This window comes from Chaetodon trifascialis, chromosome 6 (assembly GCF_039877785.1).
Source record: "Chaetodon trifascialis isolate fChaTrf1 chromosome 6, fChaTrf1.hap1, whole genome shotgun sequence".
Classification (NCBI taxonomy): Eukaryota; Metazoa; Chordata; class Actinopteri; order Chaetodontiformes; family Chaetodontidae; genus Chaetodon; species Chaetodon trifascialis.
Window position 1 is genome coordinate 16,271,247 of NC_092061.1, and position 21,450 is coordinate 16,292,696.

Sequence of the window (21,450 nt, forward strand, 5' to 3'; positions counted from 1 at the left end):
AAGGTGCCTGGTGTATCACATTTTGCAGTCGTTCAGGCTGTCACACGCCACTGGAGGCGGATGCAGTGTGTGTGCGCGCGCGTATACACGAGCGCTCGTGCGAAGTTGGCGTCTATCGATTACAGAGAGAACAGGTGTAGCGTGTGTCTTAGGATGAATAATGCAGAGAGGGGCTTTGAAAGGATAAACAACACGTGAACGCGCGCACGCACCCGCACACGCACAGCTGCCACCAACACACGTATAAACCAAGCAGAGAAATAGGCCTTGTCTTACAGGATATCTTAAACTATCAGATCTAAACTTGTGTTGTGGTCTCTTCAGCATCAGCAGCTCCGGTGTACAGGGACATCCCTTCAGCCTGTTTCCACACTCATTTATAGCCCTTTTGTTTCAATTATTGCCTTTTAATGCCTTTATTTTTGTATGTTTTTGTTGTTCATTCTTTCCTTTATTTTGAAAAAACAAAACAAAAACAAAAACAAAAAACGTTTCAACAGTTCCTCTGGTTGTGGGATGCATGTCTATGCCCGCCTCTAAAAATGAATAAAAAAATGAACAGCAGTCCATTTTAAGAAATTTTAAAGACTTAACGAAATTTAAAAAAGAAGAAGCCCAAAATAAATTCCTACATCCATCATTGGCTGCTTAAGTGTCATTCAAAAACCCCAAATCCCGCCTCCACCCCCCACCCTCCGCATCCCCACAGCCTCCGCTGGCCCTCCTCCTCCTCCTCCTCTTCCTCCTCCCTCTCCTCTGCCGGCTGGTGGAAGCGTCAGACCTCCTCCTCTTCTGTCCTCTCCTCTCCTCCCTCCATCCCGCGGACGAGTGTATACAGCCTCTCAAGTTGAGCCCAGACGCGCACACACACAACCCGCACAGCAAGAGGAGGACAGACGAGGAGAGACACAGGGAGGAAGGAAAAGATGGAGAGCGGAGGGAGCTGCTGCCGGGCGAGCGGAATTTAATTTGGATTCTTTAAAGAATTAGCCTTAAGTGACAGACTTTTCTTGGGTTTTGTTATTTCAAACCCGCCTATGAAGTGGACTTTTTTAATTCGTTGATGAAGTTCTTCGTCTTCTTTGCTGGTCTGCTTAAACTTTTGAAGAAAGAAAAGTGTGATAAAGGATGAGACGTTGAGGTTTACTCAGCTTCAGCTGTCCCGTTTGGATAAATAAAGCAGAGGAGCGCACCGTGCTTGGAGAGAGCTCACCTCGGGGGAAGACGGGTTCATTCCTCGGTTCTGGCTTGCGGGAGACACACCAGAGACTTTTTTTTGGGAGGGGGGGGAGTGGATTAAATAAAGAAGCCAACCTGCAGCGGAATCGCCCACTGGAGGTTTCTTTTATATCAGTGACTCCAGAAGGATTTATAGTTTACTTCAATCTGCGCGGTGTCTTAGGTCAAGCAGCGGGAGCGCAGTTTGGTCAAATCGACATTACTGATGGCACCGATGCGGTAGTGATCTCTCTGGGGAAAAGAGAAGAAGATAAACAATTAAAAGATCAACCTTTGTCCGTTAAGTGAACAGTTCCGGAGGTTTTTACCGACATTAGGGGTGGAGATGGTCTGGAGAAAGGGGGGCGCGCCGGTGGGTTGCTGGCTGTGGAAGACGGTGCTTCTTCTTTTCCTGTGCAAAGGTAAGAGATGCAAATGTAGGCGAAAACTTGTTGCCAGTTCGAAACCTTGTCATTTCATTCAAAAGTCGAAAATGGTGGCACATTATCAAAGCAGGAGCTTCACGTTGTGTCAAAATATCATCGCAGACGCGTTTCAGCCATTATACGCGTTTGTCTTTTATTGTTTTGGGCTGGAATGTCACACCCACTCTCAGTATGTTACTTCTTCTTGTCCTTTTTGCTTTTCCCTTCGGTCTTAGAATAAGAAACGAAAACTTTTTACAGTCACAAATGGGCCGTGGGTTAGTGCACAATCATTGCATGACATGTATTTTAATCGTTGGTAGCTTATTTCTTTGGCTTTTTTGATGCGTTGATTTGCGCTTTGGACAGGCATGATGGTAGAAATTGTTGTGCCACAATTGTGTGTCGATGAAAGGAAACCAAACTCTTGAGTCAGTTTACTCACCTCTCCGTCCTCACCGGAGTCAATGTGACGGTATTCATCAGTAAAAAGTGTCAAACTGGAGTTGCATTAAGTCATGAAATCATGAGATACTTGTGTTTGCCATGTGGTGATCGCAGACTGGAGCTTTATGCGTGCAAACATTTTAACGCCGCTGGAAATTTAAATGCAGCAAGTTACATTTTTAGCCAGATGATTATCGATTAGCTCATTTTCACCTTGACACCTCCTGTATCCGTGCATGTATGTGGAATGATAAGTAATTGACTAAGCCGAAGCGTCAAATGACAGATGCGTACTGACTGGTGCCATCGGAGACACCCGAGTCCTGGCTCGTCGGCGGCTGACCGGCCTGTGAGCCGGTTTGATGTCTCGGTGAGGACTGAGAGACCCGAGTCATTTAAAATAAGGTTGAAACTTGATTTTTGATTCTTTCTTCAGAAAACTGCTCGCATTATAGAAAGAGAAAAGAGAGATCTCTCCCATATGTCAAAGTACGGACTTAATTACAGAACTCTGCGTGACTTATAAAAACCCGCAGAACACAATGCAACCGTCTGAAAAGATCTACTGAGGCTTCATCAGAAGACTGTTTTATCCAGGTCGTATAGTGTGCGCGGATGGCGATGCACTGCCTTGCCCAATAACACTAAATCAGGGTCGAGATATTGTGAATTCAGGTCGGGTAACACCACCGACCACTTACTCCGGGGAGAAATAAAAAAACGAAGAAGAAGGAGAAGAAGCACAACGTTAAGAACGCTGACTGATATTTTGGCTGTGGAGCCCTGCGAGTTCGCGTTTGTCCGCCTCCGTTTCCCACTCAAGTGACAGTCCTTCAGCATTAGTATCACATTCCCGTGAGTGTATTCTGTGTCTGCGTGTGCACTCGTATGCGTGTGTGTTTTAATCAGCTCCGATCACTCGCGGCTCGCTGAGCAGTTAACAGTCGCTGCGTTGTGCGCTCCGGAGCGCGGTGGTCGCCGTCGCTGTGGCCGCGGCGCACGGCACACCGACTGCTGACCGGAGAGGAAGCTGACGAGGAGAGGCGACGCGCCGGAAAACAGCTGTGCCCGACAAAACGGCTGAGTAACCAAAGGATGAAATCAACCAAACAGTGGCTTGCTTCCTCTCCTCCTGTCACCTTCTCTTCTCTTCTCTTCTCTTCTCTTCTCTTCTCTTCTCTTCTCTTCTCTTCTCTTCTCTTCTCTTCTCTTCTCTTCTTGTGGGATGAAATACACAATTTGCTTTCTGCTTGCTCTTTGACTGCTGTTCAGTTGCTCCCTTGGTAACTAGGATGGCCAGTAGTGTCTCTCTTTTCTTGCTCTATCTCTGCCTTTCTTTTTCTGTCTGTCTGTCCCTCTCTCTCTCTCTCTCTCTCTCTCTCTCTCTCTCACACACACACACACACACACACACACACACACACACACACACACACACACACACACACACACACACACACACACACACACACACATGCATAGGAAAAGGTCCATTGCATATTGGCTGTGGTTTAACAGTTTTTATTGGGCATTGGGGAGCCCTGGCTCTAATGGTGTAATGGCCAACTAAGGCTGTTTAAAAAAGCAGAACACCAACCGTTCCTCCTTCTCCTTCTCTCTCTCCGTCTCTCTCTCCCTGTGTGTGTTGCCATATTCAGTGTGGTATCTTCCTCAGTGCCAGTGTTTCAACGTCCACTTGCTTGTGTGTTGCTTGTGCCCGTGTGTGTTTGCATTTACAGTAGATGTGTTTTCTCGATTAGTCACACAGGCCCTTAGTCACCTGCGTGTGTGTGTGCTGCTGTCTGTAACCATACTGAAGCTGTCATCTGGAACACTTCAGATTTTCCCACCCCCTCGTCTGACTCCAGCCACAGAAATACACCACCTTTTAAAACGTGTTTTGCTTGCGTGTTTTATCGTCTCTGGCAGTTTCTGATTAGAGGTGCAGTAACATGTAGAGCTTCTAACGAAGAACAAAGAGTTATTGGCTTTTTTATCTCCCCGGTTGTCCCTGTTTGTGTCGCCATCTCATTTTTCCCTGAGTGGCGTTTCTGTTTTCATGTCACTCCATTTCATTGTAATTACATCACTCTGTTATTTCACCATCCAGGTTGTCTCCGGGTTGTCATTGTCAGTTTGTTCAAAAGCCGAGCATCAGAGAGACGCCTATGCAGAGGCAAACAGTTAGTTTGGTCTTGAAGGTTCAGAGGCTGTGCAGTCATGGTGGGGGGGTGACTCAGCAGAGGGTCTGCTGTTGGCTGGATGGATGGGAAAGTCCGTACACACATCATCAAAATCAAACCTCGTGTCAATACATCACTGAATTTATTATCACCGAGTTTAGAGCTGCAAGCGTTGATGTTTGAGAGCTACTGTCTGACTAAATTGTCCTCAGGTTGTCCAGTTTTTGTTGGCATTTTGTCTGGAGAAAAAAAAAATCCACTTTTTTTAATACTCTGTATTGTGTTGCTATTATATCTTCAATCAGTGCTGTTAAATGTGTTGATGGATTGTTGTATTTTTTTCTTTTACTTGTATTTCCTTGTAGCTGTCTATCTTGCCTATAATTTGGCTGTTACTGTATTGCTACTCTTATGAAGCAGGGTATTTCAACTGTTTTTAGCTCATTGCAGATAAATCCGTATCGACTTGCGTGTCCTAAATAAAAAAATTGCAACACAGAAATGAGAAAGACACGGATTTATATAGTTTGTCCACTAGAGAACACTGACAATTTATTTTTCAACATGAAAATGAGCACCGGACTATACTCTTTAGCAATTTCTGAGGAAAATGATTGTTTGTGATTGGCCGACTGACATCATTTAAAATCTGTCAACAGTGAACAGTTTCAGTGACTTTCTAAATCAGAGCACATGCGTTTATGTGATGTTAAACCAATACTTCAGTGTTCAGCAGCTCACTTCCCCTTTATCAGTCAACCCATCCACTATCGCCTGATGACAACTTCCATGCACCGGCCATTGTTACAGTCTGATTAGCAACTTGAGACATGATAATGGAGTTTAGGTCCAGATGACATTTCAGCTAATCTCTATAGAGATATCTGCATGTGACTGCAGATTAAATTTTAAAATGCTAATAAAAAGCTAAATTGTCATCAGATGATAGCCGATGGCTTCCAAGATTGAATTTCAGCCAATGTATTCTCCCTCTTTTGTGTTCCACTCCACACCTCCATGCAACCAAAGCCTGCTCAAACGCGAGTGGTCAACACTATTCAGGCAGCGAACGGAAACCTGAACGCCTCCGATATCTAAATGTTGTCCCGTGCCAACAGATCCTTAATTCATATGCAGATTTCTTGCCATAGATTAATACTTTCTTTGTCAAAAGCTGGAAATAACCTGCTTTATTCTAATGTGTGTGTGTGTGTGTGTGTGTGTGTGTGTGTGTGTGTGTGTGTGTCTTCCTTTGTGCTTGACTGCATTTTGCACTACACTGTTAACCTGTAGCAGAATGTCAGCACTATGCACCATTACTCATGCAATACAGAGCATTAATAATTACCGACGTAAAATCATTGACACACACGCACACACACACACACACACACACACACACACACACACCTACACACACACACACACACACACACACACACACTTTCTCGTCCCTTTCTTTAAGCTGCTCTCTCTCCCTGCTCCGTGTGTGTGTGCGTCTTTGTCTCATTGTTGGTTGCATTCACTGGTTTGCTGACTTACTCAGACACACACTCATATGCTCACCTGTACACACACACACACACACACACACACACACACACACACACACACATGAAACACACACACACATACTGTTGTGTTTTCATCACTTTTGGGGACATTACATAGACTTACATTCATTTCTTAGGGACTTACCAAAACCAATCAAAAGTCTTCAACCTACAGTATCATGGGGAGGCAAGTCCCCACAATGTGATTGTGTAAAGAGATTCATATCCCCACAACACGAGTAATACGTCTACATATATAGCACATCCAAACACACCCACATGCAGAGGGAGCTTATTCTCTGAAAAATAAGTAACGGAGAGGATTTTGAATCAGATAAGAGATGTTGCAGAGATGGCAAATGTGACACAACATTTAACATTTACTCATGAATGCAAGATGGGGGGGTGGGAGTGTGTGAGGCCCCTAAACAGCATGCTCTTAGCAAATCATACCCCTTCAGTGTGAGCCTTTTTCTTTCTGCACGCACGCACGCACGCACGCACGCACGCATGCACACAAACATATAATCACGTGGCCTTTTTGTCATGGTGACAGTGAGACAGTGAGAGGGCAGAGCAGAGAGAGAGGGTCATAGAGACACTGAAAAACAAAAGTGTTTAGAGCGGAAGGAGTGGACATAAGGCACTCTTCATTGGCTTCCTCCTTTTTCCACAGTCATGACATTCAGCCTTTTCCACTATTGATTTATATGTATCTTGTGTGTTCTGGACATTGTGGTGTGACTGCAAGGTTTCCTGTTTGGGAAAGCAGAGAGAGAGAAACACTCTCCACTCTTTCAATAGCTTTTGTCAATGTACTCCTCAATCTGAATCTGAATTACACCATGCTCCATGCAAACCTTCACACACACCTGGTAAATGTGTATTTTTAAGGTTTTATGAATCAATTGTTTTCTGATTTGTCAGCAGAGCGTCTCACTACCATCCACAATTTTTTCACCTTTCATCAGCTGTGAGAATCTCTTCTATTTCAGTGGGCCAATGATGTCCAACACCATGCTTAAAAAAATAGATTGAATTTAGCCAGCTGGCATTTATGAGCGTACTTCATCTTGTCAGTTTTCCAGTGTGAAATGAAAACACAGTCTTGGTATATACTGCTATACCGTGGGAACACAGGTCTGGGAAATTGTTGTTTTTGTATCCTTTTGAGCTTATATCCATTGCTTTTTCCTCTGGGGAACCTCCTTTTTATATGTAGTTAATTAGTTCTTCTAGGAAACCCAGGACAAGATTTATGTGTAGATGCTATATTCTGTTTTTCTTGTTGTCATTTTATGACATTTTTGTATCTTGCACGTAAACTTCTTCCTCCCAAAAATGGTTTTCCCTTGTGACTTGATTGGTTGAAAGAGCGTACCTACACTCAGATGCACAAGAACATTGAAACATACATATATATAAACACACAAAGACACACACATAAAGAGTGAAGGATCTGGATGATAAGGAAAATGATTGTCTCATCGTCCCAAGGAGACCAACTTTTCCTTGTCATGACACAGAGGAGGAGGAAGCGACAGAGATGGAGAGATTGAAGACCTAGAGAGAGATTTTCTCTTCCCTTGAGAGCGTATTCATTCTCAGTGTCCCTTCCCTCTGTATCAGTAAATCTCATCTAGAAGGATACTGTTTGCTGCAGGGTCTGGACATATTTATACTGACAGACACACACACACACACACACACACACACACACACACACACACACACACACACACACACACACACACACACACACACACACACACACACACACGCACATGCACATACTCAGACACACATTTTCTCTGTTTGGCGTACACTTAAAGGTATTATAAGGCAGCCGCAGTGTAAAGTATCCACTAAAGGATGGATACTCGACTGGAGCCCATCAGGTCCTGTCCGGTCATGATGTCATGGTTCGAGTCGGATTTGGTCACGTCGGCTGACATTTGGCAAGGACGATGAATCGTAACTGCAACAATAACTCAAAGCATGTTTTTCTTTCATGCTACTGGCTCTTTCATGACTGAATATGTTTGAGTTGGCAAAAATGAGTCACAAACAATAAAAGACTCAGTCTAGATCAGAAAATCCTTGTGAATTCCAGTTTTTATATCTTTGTGAGAATGGTTTTACACCGCCAGATAGAGGACGTTTTATAAAGTAAGGTCAGTTTGGCCACTCATCTTTTCTGAAGGATTAATTAAGAGTTATGACTGAGGTGAAACGAACAGTCTGCCGTCATAAATACCTCCTGAATGTATCACTGCCTCGCTTATCTCTGTCCAAGGGCTGCCTTTTGCGTGTCTTTGCAGTTGCAATACAAATGATAACAGCACACATCTTTGGGTGGCCTCTCCTCAAAGACATTCACGGTGTTGTACTAGCTTGCACACACAAAAAGTGACCAAAGTAGTTGTGTGATGGAAGAGAAAGTGCCTGAGAGAGAAGTTCGTGTCCTGTCTAACTTCTCACCTTCGGCTATCACTGCACTGACTCTCAAGATAATCAAGATCAATGAAATATATGCAGGTGCACATTCTTGGTACTACTTTGTAAGTTGCACAACCTATTCAACACATCTTCATACCAAAACCACTGAATAGATCAATTGCCAATGACTCCCAAAGTTTTTAGTATGAATCCAAGCTTGGTATTTGCTCTGTACATTTATGTGTGGACATTTTACCCTCATTAGTGTAATGTGCTTTGCTGTTTACATTTGTGCTATTAATAGAACCTGCAGGCGGTTACTGAAATTCAACTGATTAGTCTGAATACTGGTGAACAGTCTGACTTCCTCTGCACAAGCCTGTGTGTGCATGTCTGAGCCTGCATTTCTCTGTATACTCTCTGTGACCATGAGAAGGCTGGGTTTCAAAGGCCTGTCGAGAGGTTTAAGGGTCTTGCTAATGAGCAAGTCATTTTACTTCAGATTAGCATGAATAGCCAGACTAATTTTGCGTGCGGCCCTGGGTGTGTGTCTGTTTGTGTGTATGTGTGTGACCGCTACTGTAGGTCTGGAAGTCATGTCTCGGGTTTAAGGTTGAGCTAATCAGCAACACATTTCCCCCTACATTAGCTTTACTTGGCTGATTAGCCAGTGTGTGTGTGTGTGTGTGTGTGTGTGTGTGTGTGTGTGTGTGTGTGTGTGGGCGAATGTGTGTGAGAGAGACAGAGAATCGGCTGATCATTATCATCATGATACAATGACTCAGAGGAGACTAACAATGGATTAACATTAGCTTTCATTTTCTCATTGAGGTTAGATTGAATGTAATTTATTGGTATGAAGTGTAGTTGTGTGTGTGTGTGTGTGTGCGCGCACGTGTGTGTGTGTTTGTGCGTGTGTGTGTTTGTCACTATGAATGAGTGTAAAGAAGGCTATACTTTAACGATTGCCTATGAGTAGTTGGACAGGTAATCTTTTATTTAATTTTAATCATTTAATCATTTTATTATTAAATTATGTTAAGAGCATGCACAGTATATAAATACAGCATATATCATGACCAAATGCTCATGTATTAAAACCTGTGTGTATTCCCAGCTCATGAAAGTATACACAGAGTATACAACTATAGTAGGAGCTGTACTTGTACCTGCCTGGGGAAATCCAGCTTGCTACCTCTTACCTCTTCTTTTAAAGATATATTTTTGCTTTTAATCTCTACTTTCAGTGTTATTCTTAACTTTTGAGTTAAGCTTTACTGCACTTTATTCTGAAGCTGCACTTAATTTACCCCTTCTCTGGCTTGTTTCTTCTAACATTTATGTGTAACACTGGTAACACTGGTTTTGCTATACAAATAAACTTAATTATTATTTATTATACTGTATATGTTGGTGGTCTGAGGTCTACACTTTTCATCTAAAGCTGGATATTGTTTGAAAGTTATACTTTGTTAGATACCCTTTAACTGGAAATGATATATCCATCTGTAGGAATCCCTTTTTGAGTTATCAAAAGAAGCCAAAACTTTGAAAATGTTAAATGTTTAAATAGTAGTAGCAGTATAAGAGCTCTTGGCTCAAAATGATATAGTTCAAAACAGGCAAAACCATTTAGCTGAAACTGTGGGATCAATGAATAAGCAGAGTTGAAATAAGTAGAAATCTGAGCGAGCATTTACTGCCTGCTGGTACTCGACAGTTTTCAGTACTTGGTGCTAAGGACACATCATGGTCTGTAGCAGAAAAGTGTTGAGGTTTGATACTGTTCTTTTGCAAGACACGTTTATTTGGTGGATTTCAGCCTGTAGCTCTGACGCAGGTATTGCCTTCTACCATCCAGTCCGTTAATCCACCGTTCTTTCACAGCGTCTCCTCTCTCATTTTTCAAATGTCCTCCTCTCCTCTGCATTCCTCTCCTCTCTGAACCTATGTCTCATTTGCTATTTGTTCTTCCTCATCAAAGTGACAATATTTAGCTGGTGATCTGCTGCCTTGCTGAGTCCTTTGATGGCTAATAGTTTATTTATGTTCTTTCATCACAACATAATTTTTCTCTGACAAACATCTGAGGAGCAATAACAGGGTTTAATGGGCCAGTGTTTAGCAGACATGCAAGAGGAAGAGACAGATTTCTATGCCTTTTTTCCTCTTTTTCCCTGACTTCTTTGCATCCCGTTTGTTCTCAGCCAATATTGTGACATTTCTGCTCATATAATCATTCTCCTACAGTCATCATTCTTATGTTTAATCTTTCTGTTTCTTTCTGTTCTTCTTCTCCACCCATCTTCATTTTCTCTGTCCTTTGTAGCAGTCTTTCTTTTTACTTTCCTCTCCTGAAGAGCCTTTGCCATCCCTTTTACTTTTCTCTACTTCTTACCTTTCTTACTTCATCACTTTATCTCCTGCCATCATGTCTCAGACTTCATCCCACTACCTTTCTCCTCCTTTCTCTAAAATGCAATATTTCTCTCCCTGTCACCTCTTCTTCTGCTCTAAACCCATCTCTTCCCCCAGCTTTTTCACATTGTGTCGTCCATTTTCTCCCACTCTCTCATCGATATTTCCCCACCTGTCATCCTCTCTTTCTCTCTTCCCCCCTCCACCGCCTCCCCCCTCAATCTCTCCATCTCCATCTCTCCTTCTCTGAGTAGCTCTTAACCAGTCCTTTGAGAGTGTGCGAGCTGCTCGGCCTAAATGATTTTCTATTACCGCCGCCTGTTAACAGCGCTCCATTTGATCAAGCTAATGAAATTGAAAACTTTCATCTCAGCCAAATTGATTTCAAACCTGAAACCGCACGCAGCCAAAAAAGAGAAAAAAGAAAAAAAAAGGAGGTGCAGAGAATGCTAGACCGTTGTGTTAGTGGAGCGCGACATTCACTTTAGACGCGCACAGAAATCAATTAGCCTTTGCGTGGTGTTACTCTTGTCCTTGGGAGATGGACGGGGAAACATGCCTTCTCCAACTGTGTGTTTGTGTGTGTGAGAGCATGTATGAGATTGTTTTTGCATGTTTTGTTCTTGTGCCTAAAGGGTCCACTGAAGTTTGTTGGTTTAGATAATAACATTTGAAAAACCAATACTGGATTCCTTTTGTTCGCATAATCAATAGAAGACGACATTCAAGATATTTCGCATTTCCCTCCTTGTCACACAGACATAATCACACACATGCATTTAATCAGAGGTCAGAGCTGCGGGGTTGCCTACATGGCAGTTTTTTGATGTTCAGTACCTTGCTCAAAGGCACTGAGATGGTGGGCAAGACACCCTCCTCTCTGTGCTGAGGATTGAACCGGCGGCCTTTTAGTTAGTGGCTGGCCTCTTTTACCTTAAGGCCATCCTGCCACCCAATGTGGCACAGGGCAGCAAAATAGCACAGTTAAAGAAATGCGTCCTGTGATGCAGATATTCAGTCCAGAAGCCTGTCGATAAGTGGTCTAAAAGTATAACAGCCAAGCATGGATGTAAAGTACAGGGATTAGTTTAGTTAGCCCAAGGCGTGGACACACAGTACAATTGTGGAGCCAATTTGGGCTTCGAGGCTGATGATGGTTTCCTGAAAGTTGGACTGAGTCCATTACAGTTTGGGCAAGTTGGTGTTCGGAGATTAAAAAAAAAAAAAAATTTCTAATTGCAATCAGAACCGCTGATACCACATAGAAGAAATAATAATTAAAATTAAAAAAAAAAAAAAAGCCAAAGAGGTTAACAAATACTGCAGTCTGTTGTGCCATGACTAATGAATAATTTCAAAATCCAGTTCATCACTTTTTAGTGCACAGCCACCTGAAAAGAGAGTAACGAACGTGCAGCGAGGAACTGAACTGGGAAAGCCACGACCCCTGTAAATGGTATGCTTCTTAATGAACTGGCCAACAATTAATTCAATGCGTACCCCTCTCTGACTTTCAATGCAAAACCCCACAGCTGCACAGCATCAAACTAACTAATTTCATGGTATTGTTTCATGCGGTTGCATCCGAACGTACTTTTAACTGGTGCAACAGGCTGCTGATGACTAACTTTGGCTCTTGGTGATATCTTTTATCACTGGAGAAAGTGCTGTGCTTATCAAAGTATCTCACCTGGGAAAAAGACTCATTTTTTACATGTTACACTGGATGATAATGAAGCGAACTTTGCCCATTCCTGTGAGAATGCTGTTCACTCAAGATGTGCTGCTGTAATTGTAGTCTCATACACGACTGAGAACTCTGCCAAACTCATATGGTTGCTAGACTGAATAAAATGAGCTAAAAACGAAAACGACATATCGAGTGCACAGTGTCCCAAAGTGTAAGAGCTTTAAAAAGCAGAATTTTCACCCCTCAGGTCATCATTAGTGCTAAACAGAGCATCCAAACATGCGCGCATTATGATTTTGGATGAGCATAAAGACTGCATTGAATATATATTTAAGACTTGAATGTAGAAATTTTATTTTCAGCCTGTTGAAGAATTTGAGGACAGCTGCGCAGGAGAAGTGAAAAGGAGGCCTGAAAGGTTGACCGAAGGTAGAATTAAACAAAAAATGACAACAACAGTGAAGTGAAAACGTTGTTGCGAGTGGAAATATATCTGTGTTTAAGTGTGTGTGTGTATATATGTGTGTGCATGTAACCTCCTTTGCTTGTATCCCTTGTGGCTCAGTGAAGCTCATTGTTTCCATCAACACCTGATTCAGTATCTTTGTGTGTTTGTTTGTACTGGCATGTGCGTGCACAAATTATTTCATAGGTATGTGTTTTTCTATATAAAGGTGTTTTTGTTTTTTTTTACTTTCTTTCTTGTGCTTTTGTGTGTGTAGAGTTCAGGGACCGTGGGCTCTGAATGTTTGGCTCAGGACTGCTGCAAACACTTGATGGCATTAGCTACAGTCTGAGCGAGAGCTAGTGAGGGAGAATGGAAACAGTTAAGAGGAGAGAGAAGCAGAGGGAGACATTAAAAGGCCAGACCAGGCCACGATCCGGGCGCTGTGAAAAAATGGGATGAAGAGAGGGAGAGATGAAAAGGGGATGAAAAAGTGGCTGTGTAAAATGAGACTTCGGCCAGCGGAGGGAAGAGGGGAAGATTGGAAAAAGAAGAGAGAGCAAAACAGAAAAGGAGAGAAAGGTTGTGAAGGAAAGAGCAAGTGAGAGAGAAAGAACAAATTACCGGCCAAGAGAGTGAAAAGACGGGATGCAGAAAAAAGATGAACAGATTCTGGAAACAAAGGAATGGAAGGGGCGGGTATTTGGTGAGGGGAGAAAAGCCGGAGAATGAGGGTTGGGGACAACGAGAGATTTAACATTTCTTTCTGTGTTGGTGTTAGCCTGCAGGCTAGCATAACAGTGAAGATTACCACTATTTACAAAGCTCCCAGTGCCTTCAGGACTCCATCTACATAATGTTTAACATGCTCAACTCGGCTGCGCTCTGCCCGTCAAAGGAAGACGGTGTAAGGATTTTGGGCATCAATCCCTGAAGCCTGCCAGGAGGCCAGGGAGGGGGAGGCCGCGGTGCTGTAGTAGTAGCCAGACTCAACACGCAGTAATTGAATTAAAATGCCTGTAATAAGACATCTGAATTAAACGGTGATCTAGGTTGTGCTTTTTAAAACTGCGATCATATCTTGGGTCTCGCTTACACACTCAGATGATTTAGAATTGAGCAGCAGACCATAATGCACAGGGTTTTCCCAGATGTGAATTATATGTGAGCACATTACCTCTGATCATTGGAGCTGATTGCAGGTTTGATCACTGCACAGGAAGAGCCAAACTCCTGTCAACTCCCTTTACAATTTACGGTCCATGAACTTGAAAGTGCAACAAAGGAAAGAGAAATGGAGCTGCTCTGAGAGGGTGAGAGATAATTTAAGAAAGGTATTTACAACCTGAAACACATCAGATTTCCTATACAAAAACAAGCTTTTTTTGACAACATCCATTTGCCCTTTAGAGCAGCTGAACTTGCTCTTCTTCTCACCATTTCTAACTGAAGCACAGGTTTAAAAGCACTACTACGTTGCCTCTAATTGATCAAGCAGACTACATGCTCTTGGCGATGCAAATCATGCCTGTGATGTGGCTGAGAGAAGTGGCATGAAAATGACTGACAAGAACATTGACTTCTCAGTGAGACTTGGCATCAGTCTGCGCTTAAGAAATGAACAACTTAAGCTGCATCTGTTGTAGATCGGAATGACAGCCTGGTGATTACAGACAGAGACTCGCTGGAAGAGGCTATACTCTGTGATCGCCGCACAGTCTTTGTGGTGAGAGTTTGAACCACAAGCTTGACCTTTTCCTGTTTGTTGTGAGTAATGGTGGTATCATTTGTGCCTCCTCCATGCCTTACGTGAATATCGGCATCCGAGCGCTCCAAATGTGTACATGATGCACACGCAGTTATGATAAATGTATTCAGGTTGACTGAACTGATCGCTGTCATTCGTATTCATGATAGACAAACAGCTCATAAGCAAAATAAGGTTGAAATCAGAGCAAGTCTTCTCAGACTGTAGGCTTCAATGTTCGGCTAATCAAACTCATTGAATTGTTGGCTCATACTTCAACTTACTCAAGTGTATTCAATAAACATTTCACCCGGGTGCCTTTTTCCTTTCCCTCCCCGTCTTTCAGTTTTCTGCCGTCTTCCATGGTCATCCCCTTTGTTTGTTTGTTCCTCCATCTGTTATGTGTGATATCTCAGACACCAATGATCAGATTTCAACTAAACTTTGGAGATTGATGTTTTTATCATCAAACAGATTGGCTTATGGGGAATGCCACATTGCTTGTATGTACGACCAGCTGTCACATGTGATATCACACAATGATTCTGGCAAACTTTGGCAATTATTTTCACTTGACTGCAACAGCTTACACTGACTAACTCAATGGGACAAATTCAAAATCCAGCCATTTCTCCAAGAATTTACATTTATATGTTCTTGTTTGACATATTCAGTATTTAACAAGAACCACGATTTTCTCTAACCTTAACCATTGCTTTGAGTGCCGAAACACAAGCGATGAAAAAGGAACTCTGCTGAATCAAATGATGCCTGACACAAGAGTCTCGGACAAGCGGTTCATGAATTATGAAAGGGTGCAGGGCTAAATTATAGGGAGCGAGCTAAATCACAGCAATGAAGATGGAACTCAGCTGAGTTTAATGGTGCTTTCTACAAGAGTGTATGACAAAGTTCATGAGTCATAAAAGGGGTATATGTGTGTGTGTGTGTGTGTGTGTGTGTGTGTGTGTGTGTGTGTGTGTGTGTGTACATATTAGTTGTATATAGGCGGGGGGGGGCTGCAGTATCAGGCATAAAATGAAATAACTGCAACTGACTGGCTGTATTGAGACAGCACATTGCAACATTATTTTATCTGTTATAGTTTTGAATTGCTCCATTAAGCTAAAAGTAACCAACAATTGATTTTTGTAATTAATGCTCACATTTTTTGCTTGTATTCTAATGTAAGATTAAAAAAATTGGAGGCCTTGAACAGGCAAACCTTCCCTCAGCTTCTCTTCTCTAGAGTAACCTTGTGCCTCCCCATAAAAATCGTCTTGAACCGCTGCTCTGGACTGCTGCAGCGTGCTAATCACTCCTCCTGAAACGCTCTTGAGTTATCTTCAGGCTGTGTGCAAAATAAATAAATACCAAGTTTCTAATTATATTATGTGTAACATAACAAATGAGCGGCAGACATGCAGTGATGCTGCTGAGAGTGTGTCTCTAGTCATGTGTGAACAGTATCATTTTCATTAAAGGTCAGGTGAAGTAATTATAACAGATACTGTTAAACTGTTGAGTTTCCTTTTTTAAAGCCTCGCTAAATGATGTTGCAAATATAGGCAGTCATAACTATAAACAGAGTAAAATATCACTTTTCAGATTCAGTTCTTTTATTGATAGACTTCAATACAGCTTTTCATGAGTTGAAGTTTCTGTTTGTGATGTGTATTCAGAAGTAAAACACCTTGTAATTCTGAATTGAAAATTTATGTCCTCTAGAGGATTACAATTACAATTACAGTCCAAGTTTTAGGTCTGACTTCTTCATTTAGAAATACAGTGAACACAACAGCCTGACTGAGCTCTTACAGTATGTGTGTGTGTTTTGTGTGTTAGGAGTTCATTCGATACATTGACTGACATCTTCAGCTATGAGGGCCTTCTCATCATTCTGCTCCTTCTTCATGATGTGTGTGTACGTGTTTTTTTTTTCTTGACCAAACTTGTAGTCTGTAAAGGAAATGTCTTCTGTCCAGCTCTTTTGTGTTTTGAGTACTGTGCGTGTGTGTGTATGTGTATGTGCCTATATGTTACTCAGTGTGGGGACATAAATCTGTTTACACAGGAACATTGTGGGGACTCACCTTACTTGTGGGGACAAAAATGCAGGTCCCCATAATGTAAATCATTAAATTTTAGGATGAAGACTTGGATTAAGGTTGAGGTTAAGGTAAAGTTAGAATTAGGTTAAGGTTAAGGTAAGGGTTAAGGTTAGACAAGAAGTGATTGTGGTTATGGTTTGGGTAAGTCTCCAGGAAATGAATGTTAGTCTATGTAATGTCCCCAAAAGTGATGAAAACCTGAAGTGTGTGTGAGAGAATAACGTGTGGGGAAGGACGCTGTGTATTTGTGCCTGTGTATCATTGTGTTTGCTCACCAAGTCAGTGCACGCATGTGTGTCTGTTAATGTGTGTCTTCTTCAAACCAACACCGCTGTGTGCTTAGTGGGAGTCTTTTCAGGACTTTCAGGCTCCACTATTTGTTAAAGAGGGAGGAAACGATTAGCTGTCTGTTAACAAACCTCTTAACGAACCCCACTAATGAACCCTGAGGGCAGCTCTGGGACGGCCCCGGCATGCCACCGTAATTAGACTGGCAAATAAGAGCTCGTTATGCAAACGAGTTAGAGTTAATCTGCATATCTTTACCTGAGACACACTCGCGTTACACTGACAAATGTTTACCCAAAGGCAGTGAGGAGGAAAAGAGGAGGGAGAGGAGAGGCGAAGGAGAAAGGGTGAGAGGAGATGAAGGTAATGGGAACTGCTCAGCAACAAAGAGTTGAACAAGTTTGTCATGCAATGTAGGATGTGTTGGGAGCAGCCATCTAGAAAAGCAGCGGATGAAGGGATGAAAGAGGAAAGAGGGAGCTGGAAAGAGGACAGAAGTTAGGAGAAGAGAAAAAACGTCAATTCAGATTCCCAAGGGAGCACATATTTTACATTGGGAGTCCATTTTTTAACCCTGTTCTTTGTGGAAATGCTGATTAGTTAAGTGAGGAAGAGTATTTGGCAGCGAACACTCAACCAGTTTAACACAGTTTCATTTTATCTATCTATGTATATTCCCATCCAGTGTCAGACTTTTTTATATATTTATTATATCAAAACAAGACTAAGAGTCCACAGCCATGCTAGCAGCTCTGTGAGGCTGCACTTAGGCAGTGATGTTTTAAGCTAACTGCTAACATCAACATCTTAACATGTTTACAATACCAGTGCTAACATGCTGATGTTTATCAGGCATAATGGTTGTCACGTTCACAATCGTAGTTTAGCATGCTAGCATGCTAACACTTGGTAATTAGCCCGAAACACAAAGCACAGCTGTCATTATTTTTGCAGCCATTTGTCATATATAGTATTGGACACATTCAAATTTTGGGCTCATGATGACTTCTTCAAGGTTCATTTATTTGGATGGTGTAGTCCTTTTATGCTACACAAGAGAAAGATTTTTTTCATGGTGGAGTGTGGAGGAGTCTCATCACCTGAGAAAAGAAGCTGCTTTGAAGTCTGGTGGAACGGCTGTGGATGCTTGTGTATCGCTTGTCCGACAGCAGCAGGGTGAAAAGGCTGTGTTCACGGCAATTGACATGGGAATTTTGCCTTCTGAAGTTTCCGGAAGAAAGTAATTTCTGAGCTTTCTTTACCAGGTAGGCGATGTAATGACCATGGCAAGTTCTTTGTGATGCCTGTGGAGCCTGAAACTGTTCACCCGTTCCACCTCAGCTCCATTGCTGTAGATGGCCGTCTGTGTCTTTACCTCCTTTTTTATGAAATCAGTGATCAGCTGCCTGGTTTTGTTGACATTGACCAATAGGTCGTGCACCACCCTGCAAGACTGTCGATTTCCGACTGATATGAATTCTTTGCCCCACCAGTGGTGAGGCTCTAAAACTTGGAAAGTTGCCTCTCGCTACATTTGGGATTGTATTTGTCTTCTTAGAATCGGAGGTGACACTCCAGTTTCTGGGCTTTGTCAGGCCTCATGTCAGAGCTGCTTGATACTCTGCAGCACAGTCGTTTATGACGTTCCACTGAAATGTTCACTTTTTCCATAAAAGTGAACAGGAGTCCAGACTCCACCCTGTCCTGTGCGGGGATGACCTATGGTGTGCTGTGAAGCATGAGAGACTTGTTGTGATTGGTTCTTGGCTGAAGTGTGTATCGTCCTGGCAACGGTCTCCGGGGTTGATGGGTTTGACCTCTGTGTGGCAGCGGGGTTCCTGATGGATCACTCGCTACAGCCAACAGACACCCAGTGGTCTGCTGCGGATACAGATACTGTATGTACTATTCTATGAGCGGTGTCTTCTGCTCGTGTTCAGCAAAGTTTCAGACGACTGAGTGAGTTGAGTGTCTGTGTCGGTGTGTGTCTGTGTGTGCCATGTGATACTGATCGGCTGTGTTTCTGTGTAATCAGTCTATCCATTGTTGTAGGTCAAAGAATAAGGCACTTTTAAGGACCATAGTGTGTAAGATAGCCCAGTAGGTGTGAATGTATGTGTGTTGAGAGAGTGAGTTTCTGTGTGTGTGTGTGTGTGTGTGTGTGTGTGTGTGTGTGTGCGTGTGTGTGTGTGTGTGTTTGGCTCATTAGTGCAGTGGTTCAGAGACGATTATTTATCGTCATGTTGCCCAGCCTGCTGAGTTGTGGCACAGTCAGCAGCCATCTTTATTCCGCGCACACACACAGACTCACACGCACCCACACGCACACAAACTCACACAAACACACGCACCCTGAGCTACAGGAGTAGCAGAAGTTATTACATGTCCCCCTGTGCTTTGTACGTGCACACACACAAAGAGTCACGGGAACACACGCACCTTTATACCTTATCTTAAACCCCTTATGCCGAAACACAAACACACTCCCGTGAACACACCTCCCACTGCACACACATGCACACACTCTCTCTTTGCAGCACATGCACACACACCAACACACCCTGGCTTTCTCTCCCTCTCCTCTACCCCTGACTTTGTCCCTGTGACCTTGGGCAAGTGTTGCCAGTGGCTGCTGCTGAGATTTCTGCGTAGGGGGTTGGAGGGCGGATGGAGGAAGGCTTGGCCAGGGATCACACACTTCCATCCCTCTATCCATCCGTTCGTCCGGCTGATGAATGAGAGAAAAGAGAAAAGTTTTCCCCCCTCCGCTGACAGATGGCTGTGGAGTTTTTGGGGACTCATGAGGAGTTCATTTATAATGAAGCTCCTCTTTGGATTCCAGCTCCATCAACAACATCATTTATTTTCAAATTGTGCGTAAATGCAGTTTTCAAAAAGTGACTGTGACTGATCACAGTCGAAGCAATTGTCGGACTTCCAATTTTTACGGCATGCCTGCTGCGTCTAAACCCTGTCCGCGAGAATAATTGAAAACCTCTCTCACATTTTAGCTGTTTGATGTCACAAGGAATAGTCTGGTAACTGGATGGTCATCATTATCATGTACAAATCTGAGAGGTGGAGAGGGCTGGGGAAGAAACTGAAATAGGAAAAGGTGAACCATTCCATCCTCACAAAGACTGCATTCAGTATTCTGCAGCAGTTTGCATCGCTATTAGGAAGATATTTTTTTCACCAATTCGTCAGTCAGTTTATAAAATGATAACCGGGAGAGCACCTAATGATGATAGGCTTTTGTCTATGTATGTCTTTTACTCACTGTCAAATCAAAGGTGATGGATTTATAGACAGATTGCAAACACTATACCAAAGCACAAATTAAATAAAAGCTTAATAAAGGCATGAAGACGCCTGACAAATGCCAGTGCTTCCGTACAGGGCACAAAGGATCACTAAATGGTTTGACAGCATGCCATGGCCTTTGCATCACTGGATCTAAACCAATTTAAATACCACAGGGAGATATTTGATTTTCGTGTAAATGGGTAGTTCTGACTGAAAGTGGGATAAAAATGCAAGGGGCTGCGTATCTAATGAGGCCAGTAATTTATAGCAGGGCTGAACAATTAATCAGAATATTATTGAAATCCCATTATGGCCGTACGCAATACCCTAATCGCAGGAGCTGCAGTTTTTTGATAAATGTAAAATGTGTGACAAAAGATTATGATGAGGTGCTGTAGTGCTGCAGATGCCCTGGTGTCCAAAATCATGAATCATATTCCAATTGTGATATGTCTGATCTTTTGTAACCTTATTGAACAACCCTAATTTAGACTTTTAAGGCTCATTAGACACTTAACCACAAGCGGTTTATGATAGAATGGAATGGAACAGTTCAGGTGATGTGAGCTTGCTTTTCATTGGAGTGATTCTAATGTTTCTGGGATAAAGAAACTTGGGCTTGTCAGGTATAATTATTTACTGTTGGCTGGGGCAATGCTCAAACATGCACAACCAGCACCTCTTTGATTAGCCAACGTCGCCTCACGTTGCATGAAAAGTTGAGCCAAGTTCAACCTTAAGGCAGGAAGAGCTTTTTTCTCTCTTTTGCCAGAACCCTCTTTGTTTGCACCCTATTTGATAAAGTATACATGAGGGACCAGGGTTTTTCATGCAGTGCTCTTGTCAGTCTGAACATGACCTTGGACACTGTTCTCCACAACCATCAAGCTGCGAATGATGAGTGAATATCTTTTGGAAAGGTGGTGTTCCACTCCTTCTGCTGGGCTCCAGACACTTGTATAATGTATGGCAAGGAGCAGTGGGGCAAACTCCTTACGAAGACAATTGATATTGTTTACCTGTGATTTGTTAATCATAAAACCTTCAAGAGTGAAAAACAGTCGATCTCAAGCCCACCTCTCTTGCATGCCTATGTGGATTCATTTTCACTGGGGCTCTAATGATAAGGGCTCATATGCTGAAAGTCATCAAAAGTCATCTTAGCTGAGCACATGCAAAT

The 21,450-nt window shown here is 42.7% G+C and overlaps 1 protein-coding gene across 1 annotated transcript in view; it reads left to right on the forward strand.

Moving 5' to 3' along the window:
* Positions 1-808: 808 nt before the first annotated feature.
* LOC139333132 (transmembrane protein 132D) overlaps positions 809-21,450 on the forward strand; it is a 247,995-nt gene continuing 227,353 nt past the window's right edge. Inside the window, exon 1 of the mRNA XM_070965412.1 lies at positions 809-1,640. Within this exon, the coding sequence (XP_070821513.1) occupies positions 1,565-1,640 (76 nt within the window). The 5' untranslated portion in view covers positions 809-1,564. The remainder of the gene's footprint in view (positions 1,641-21,450) is intronic.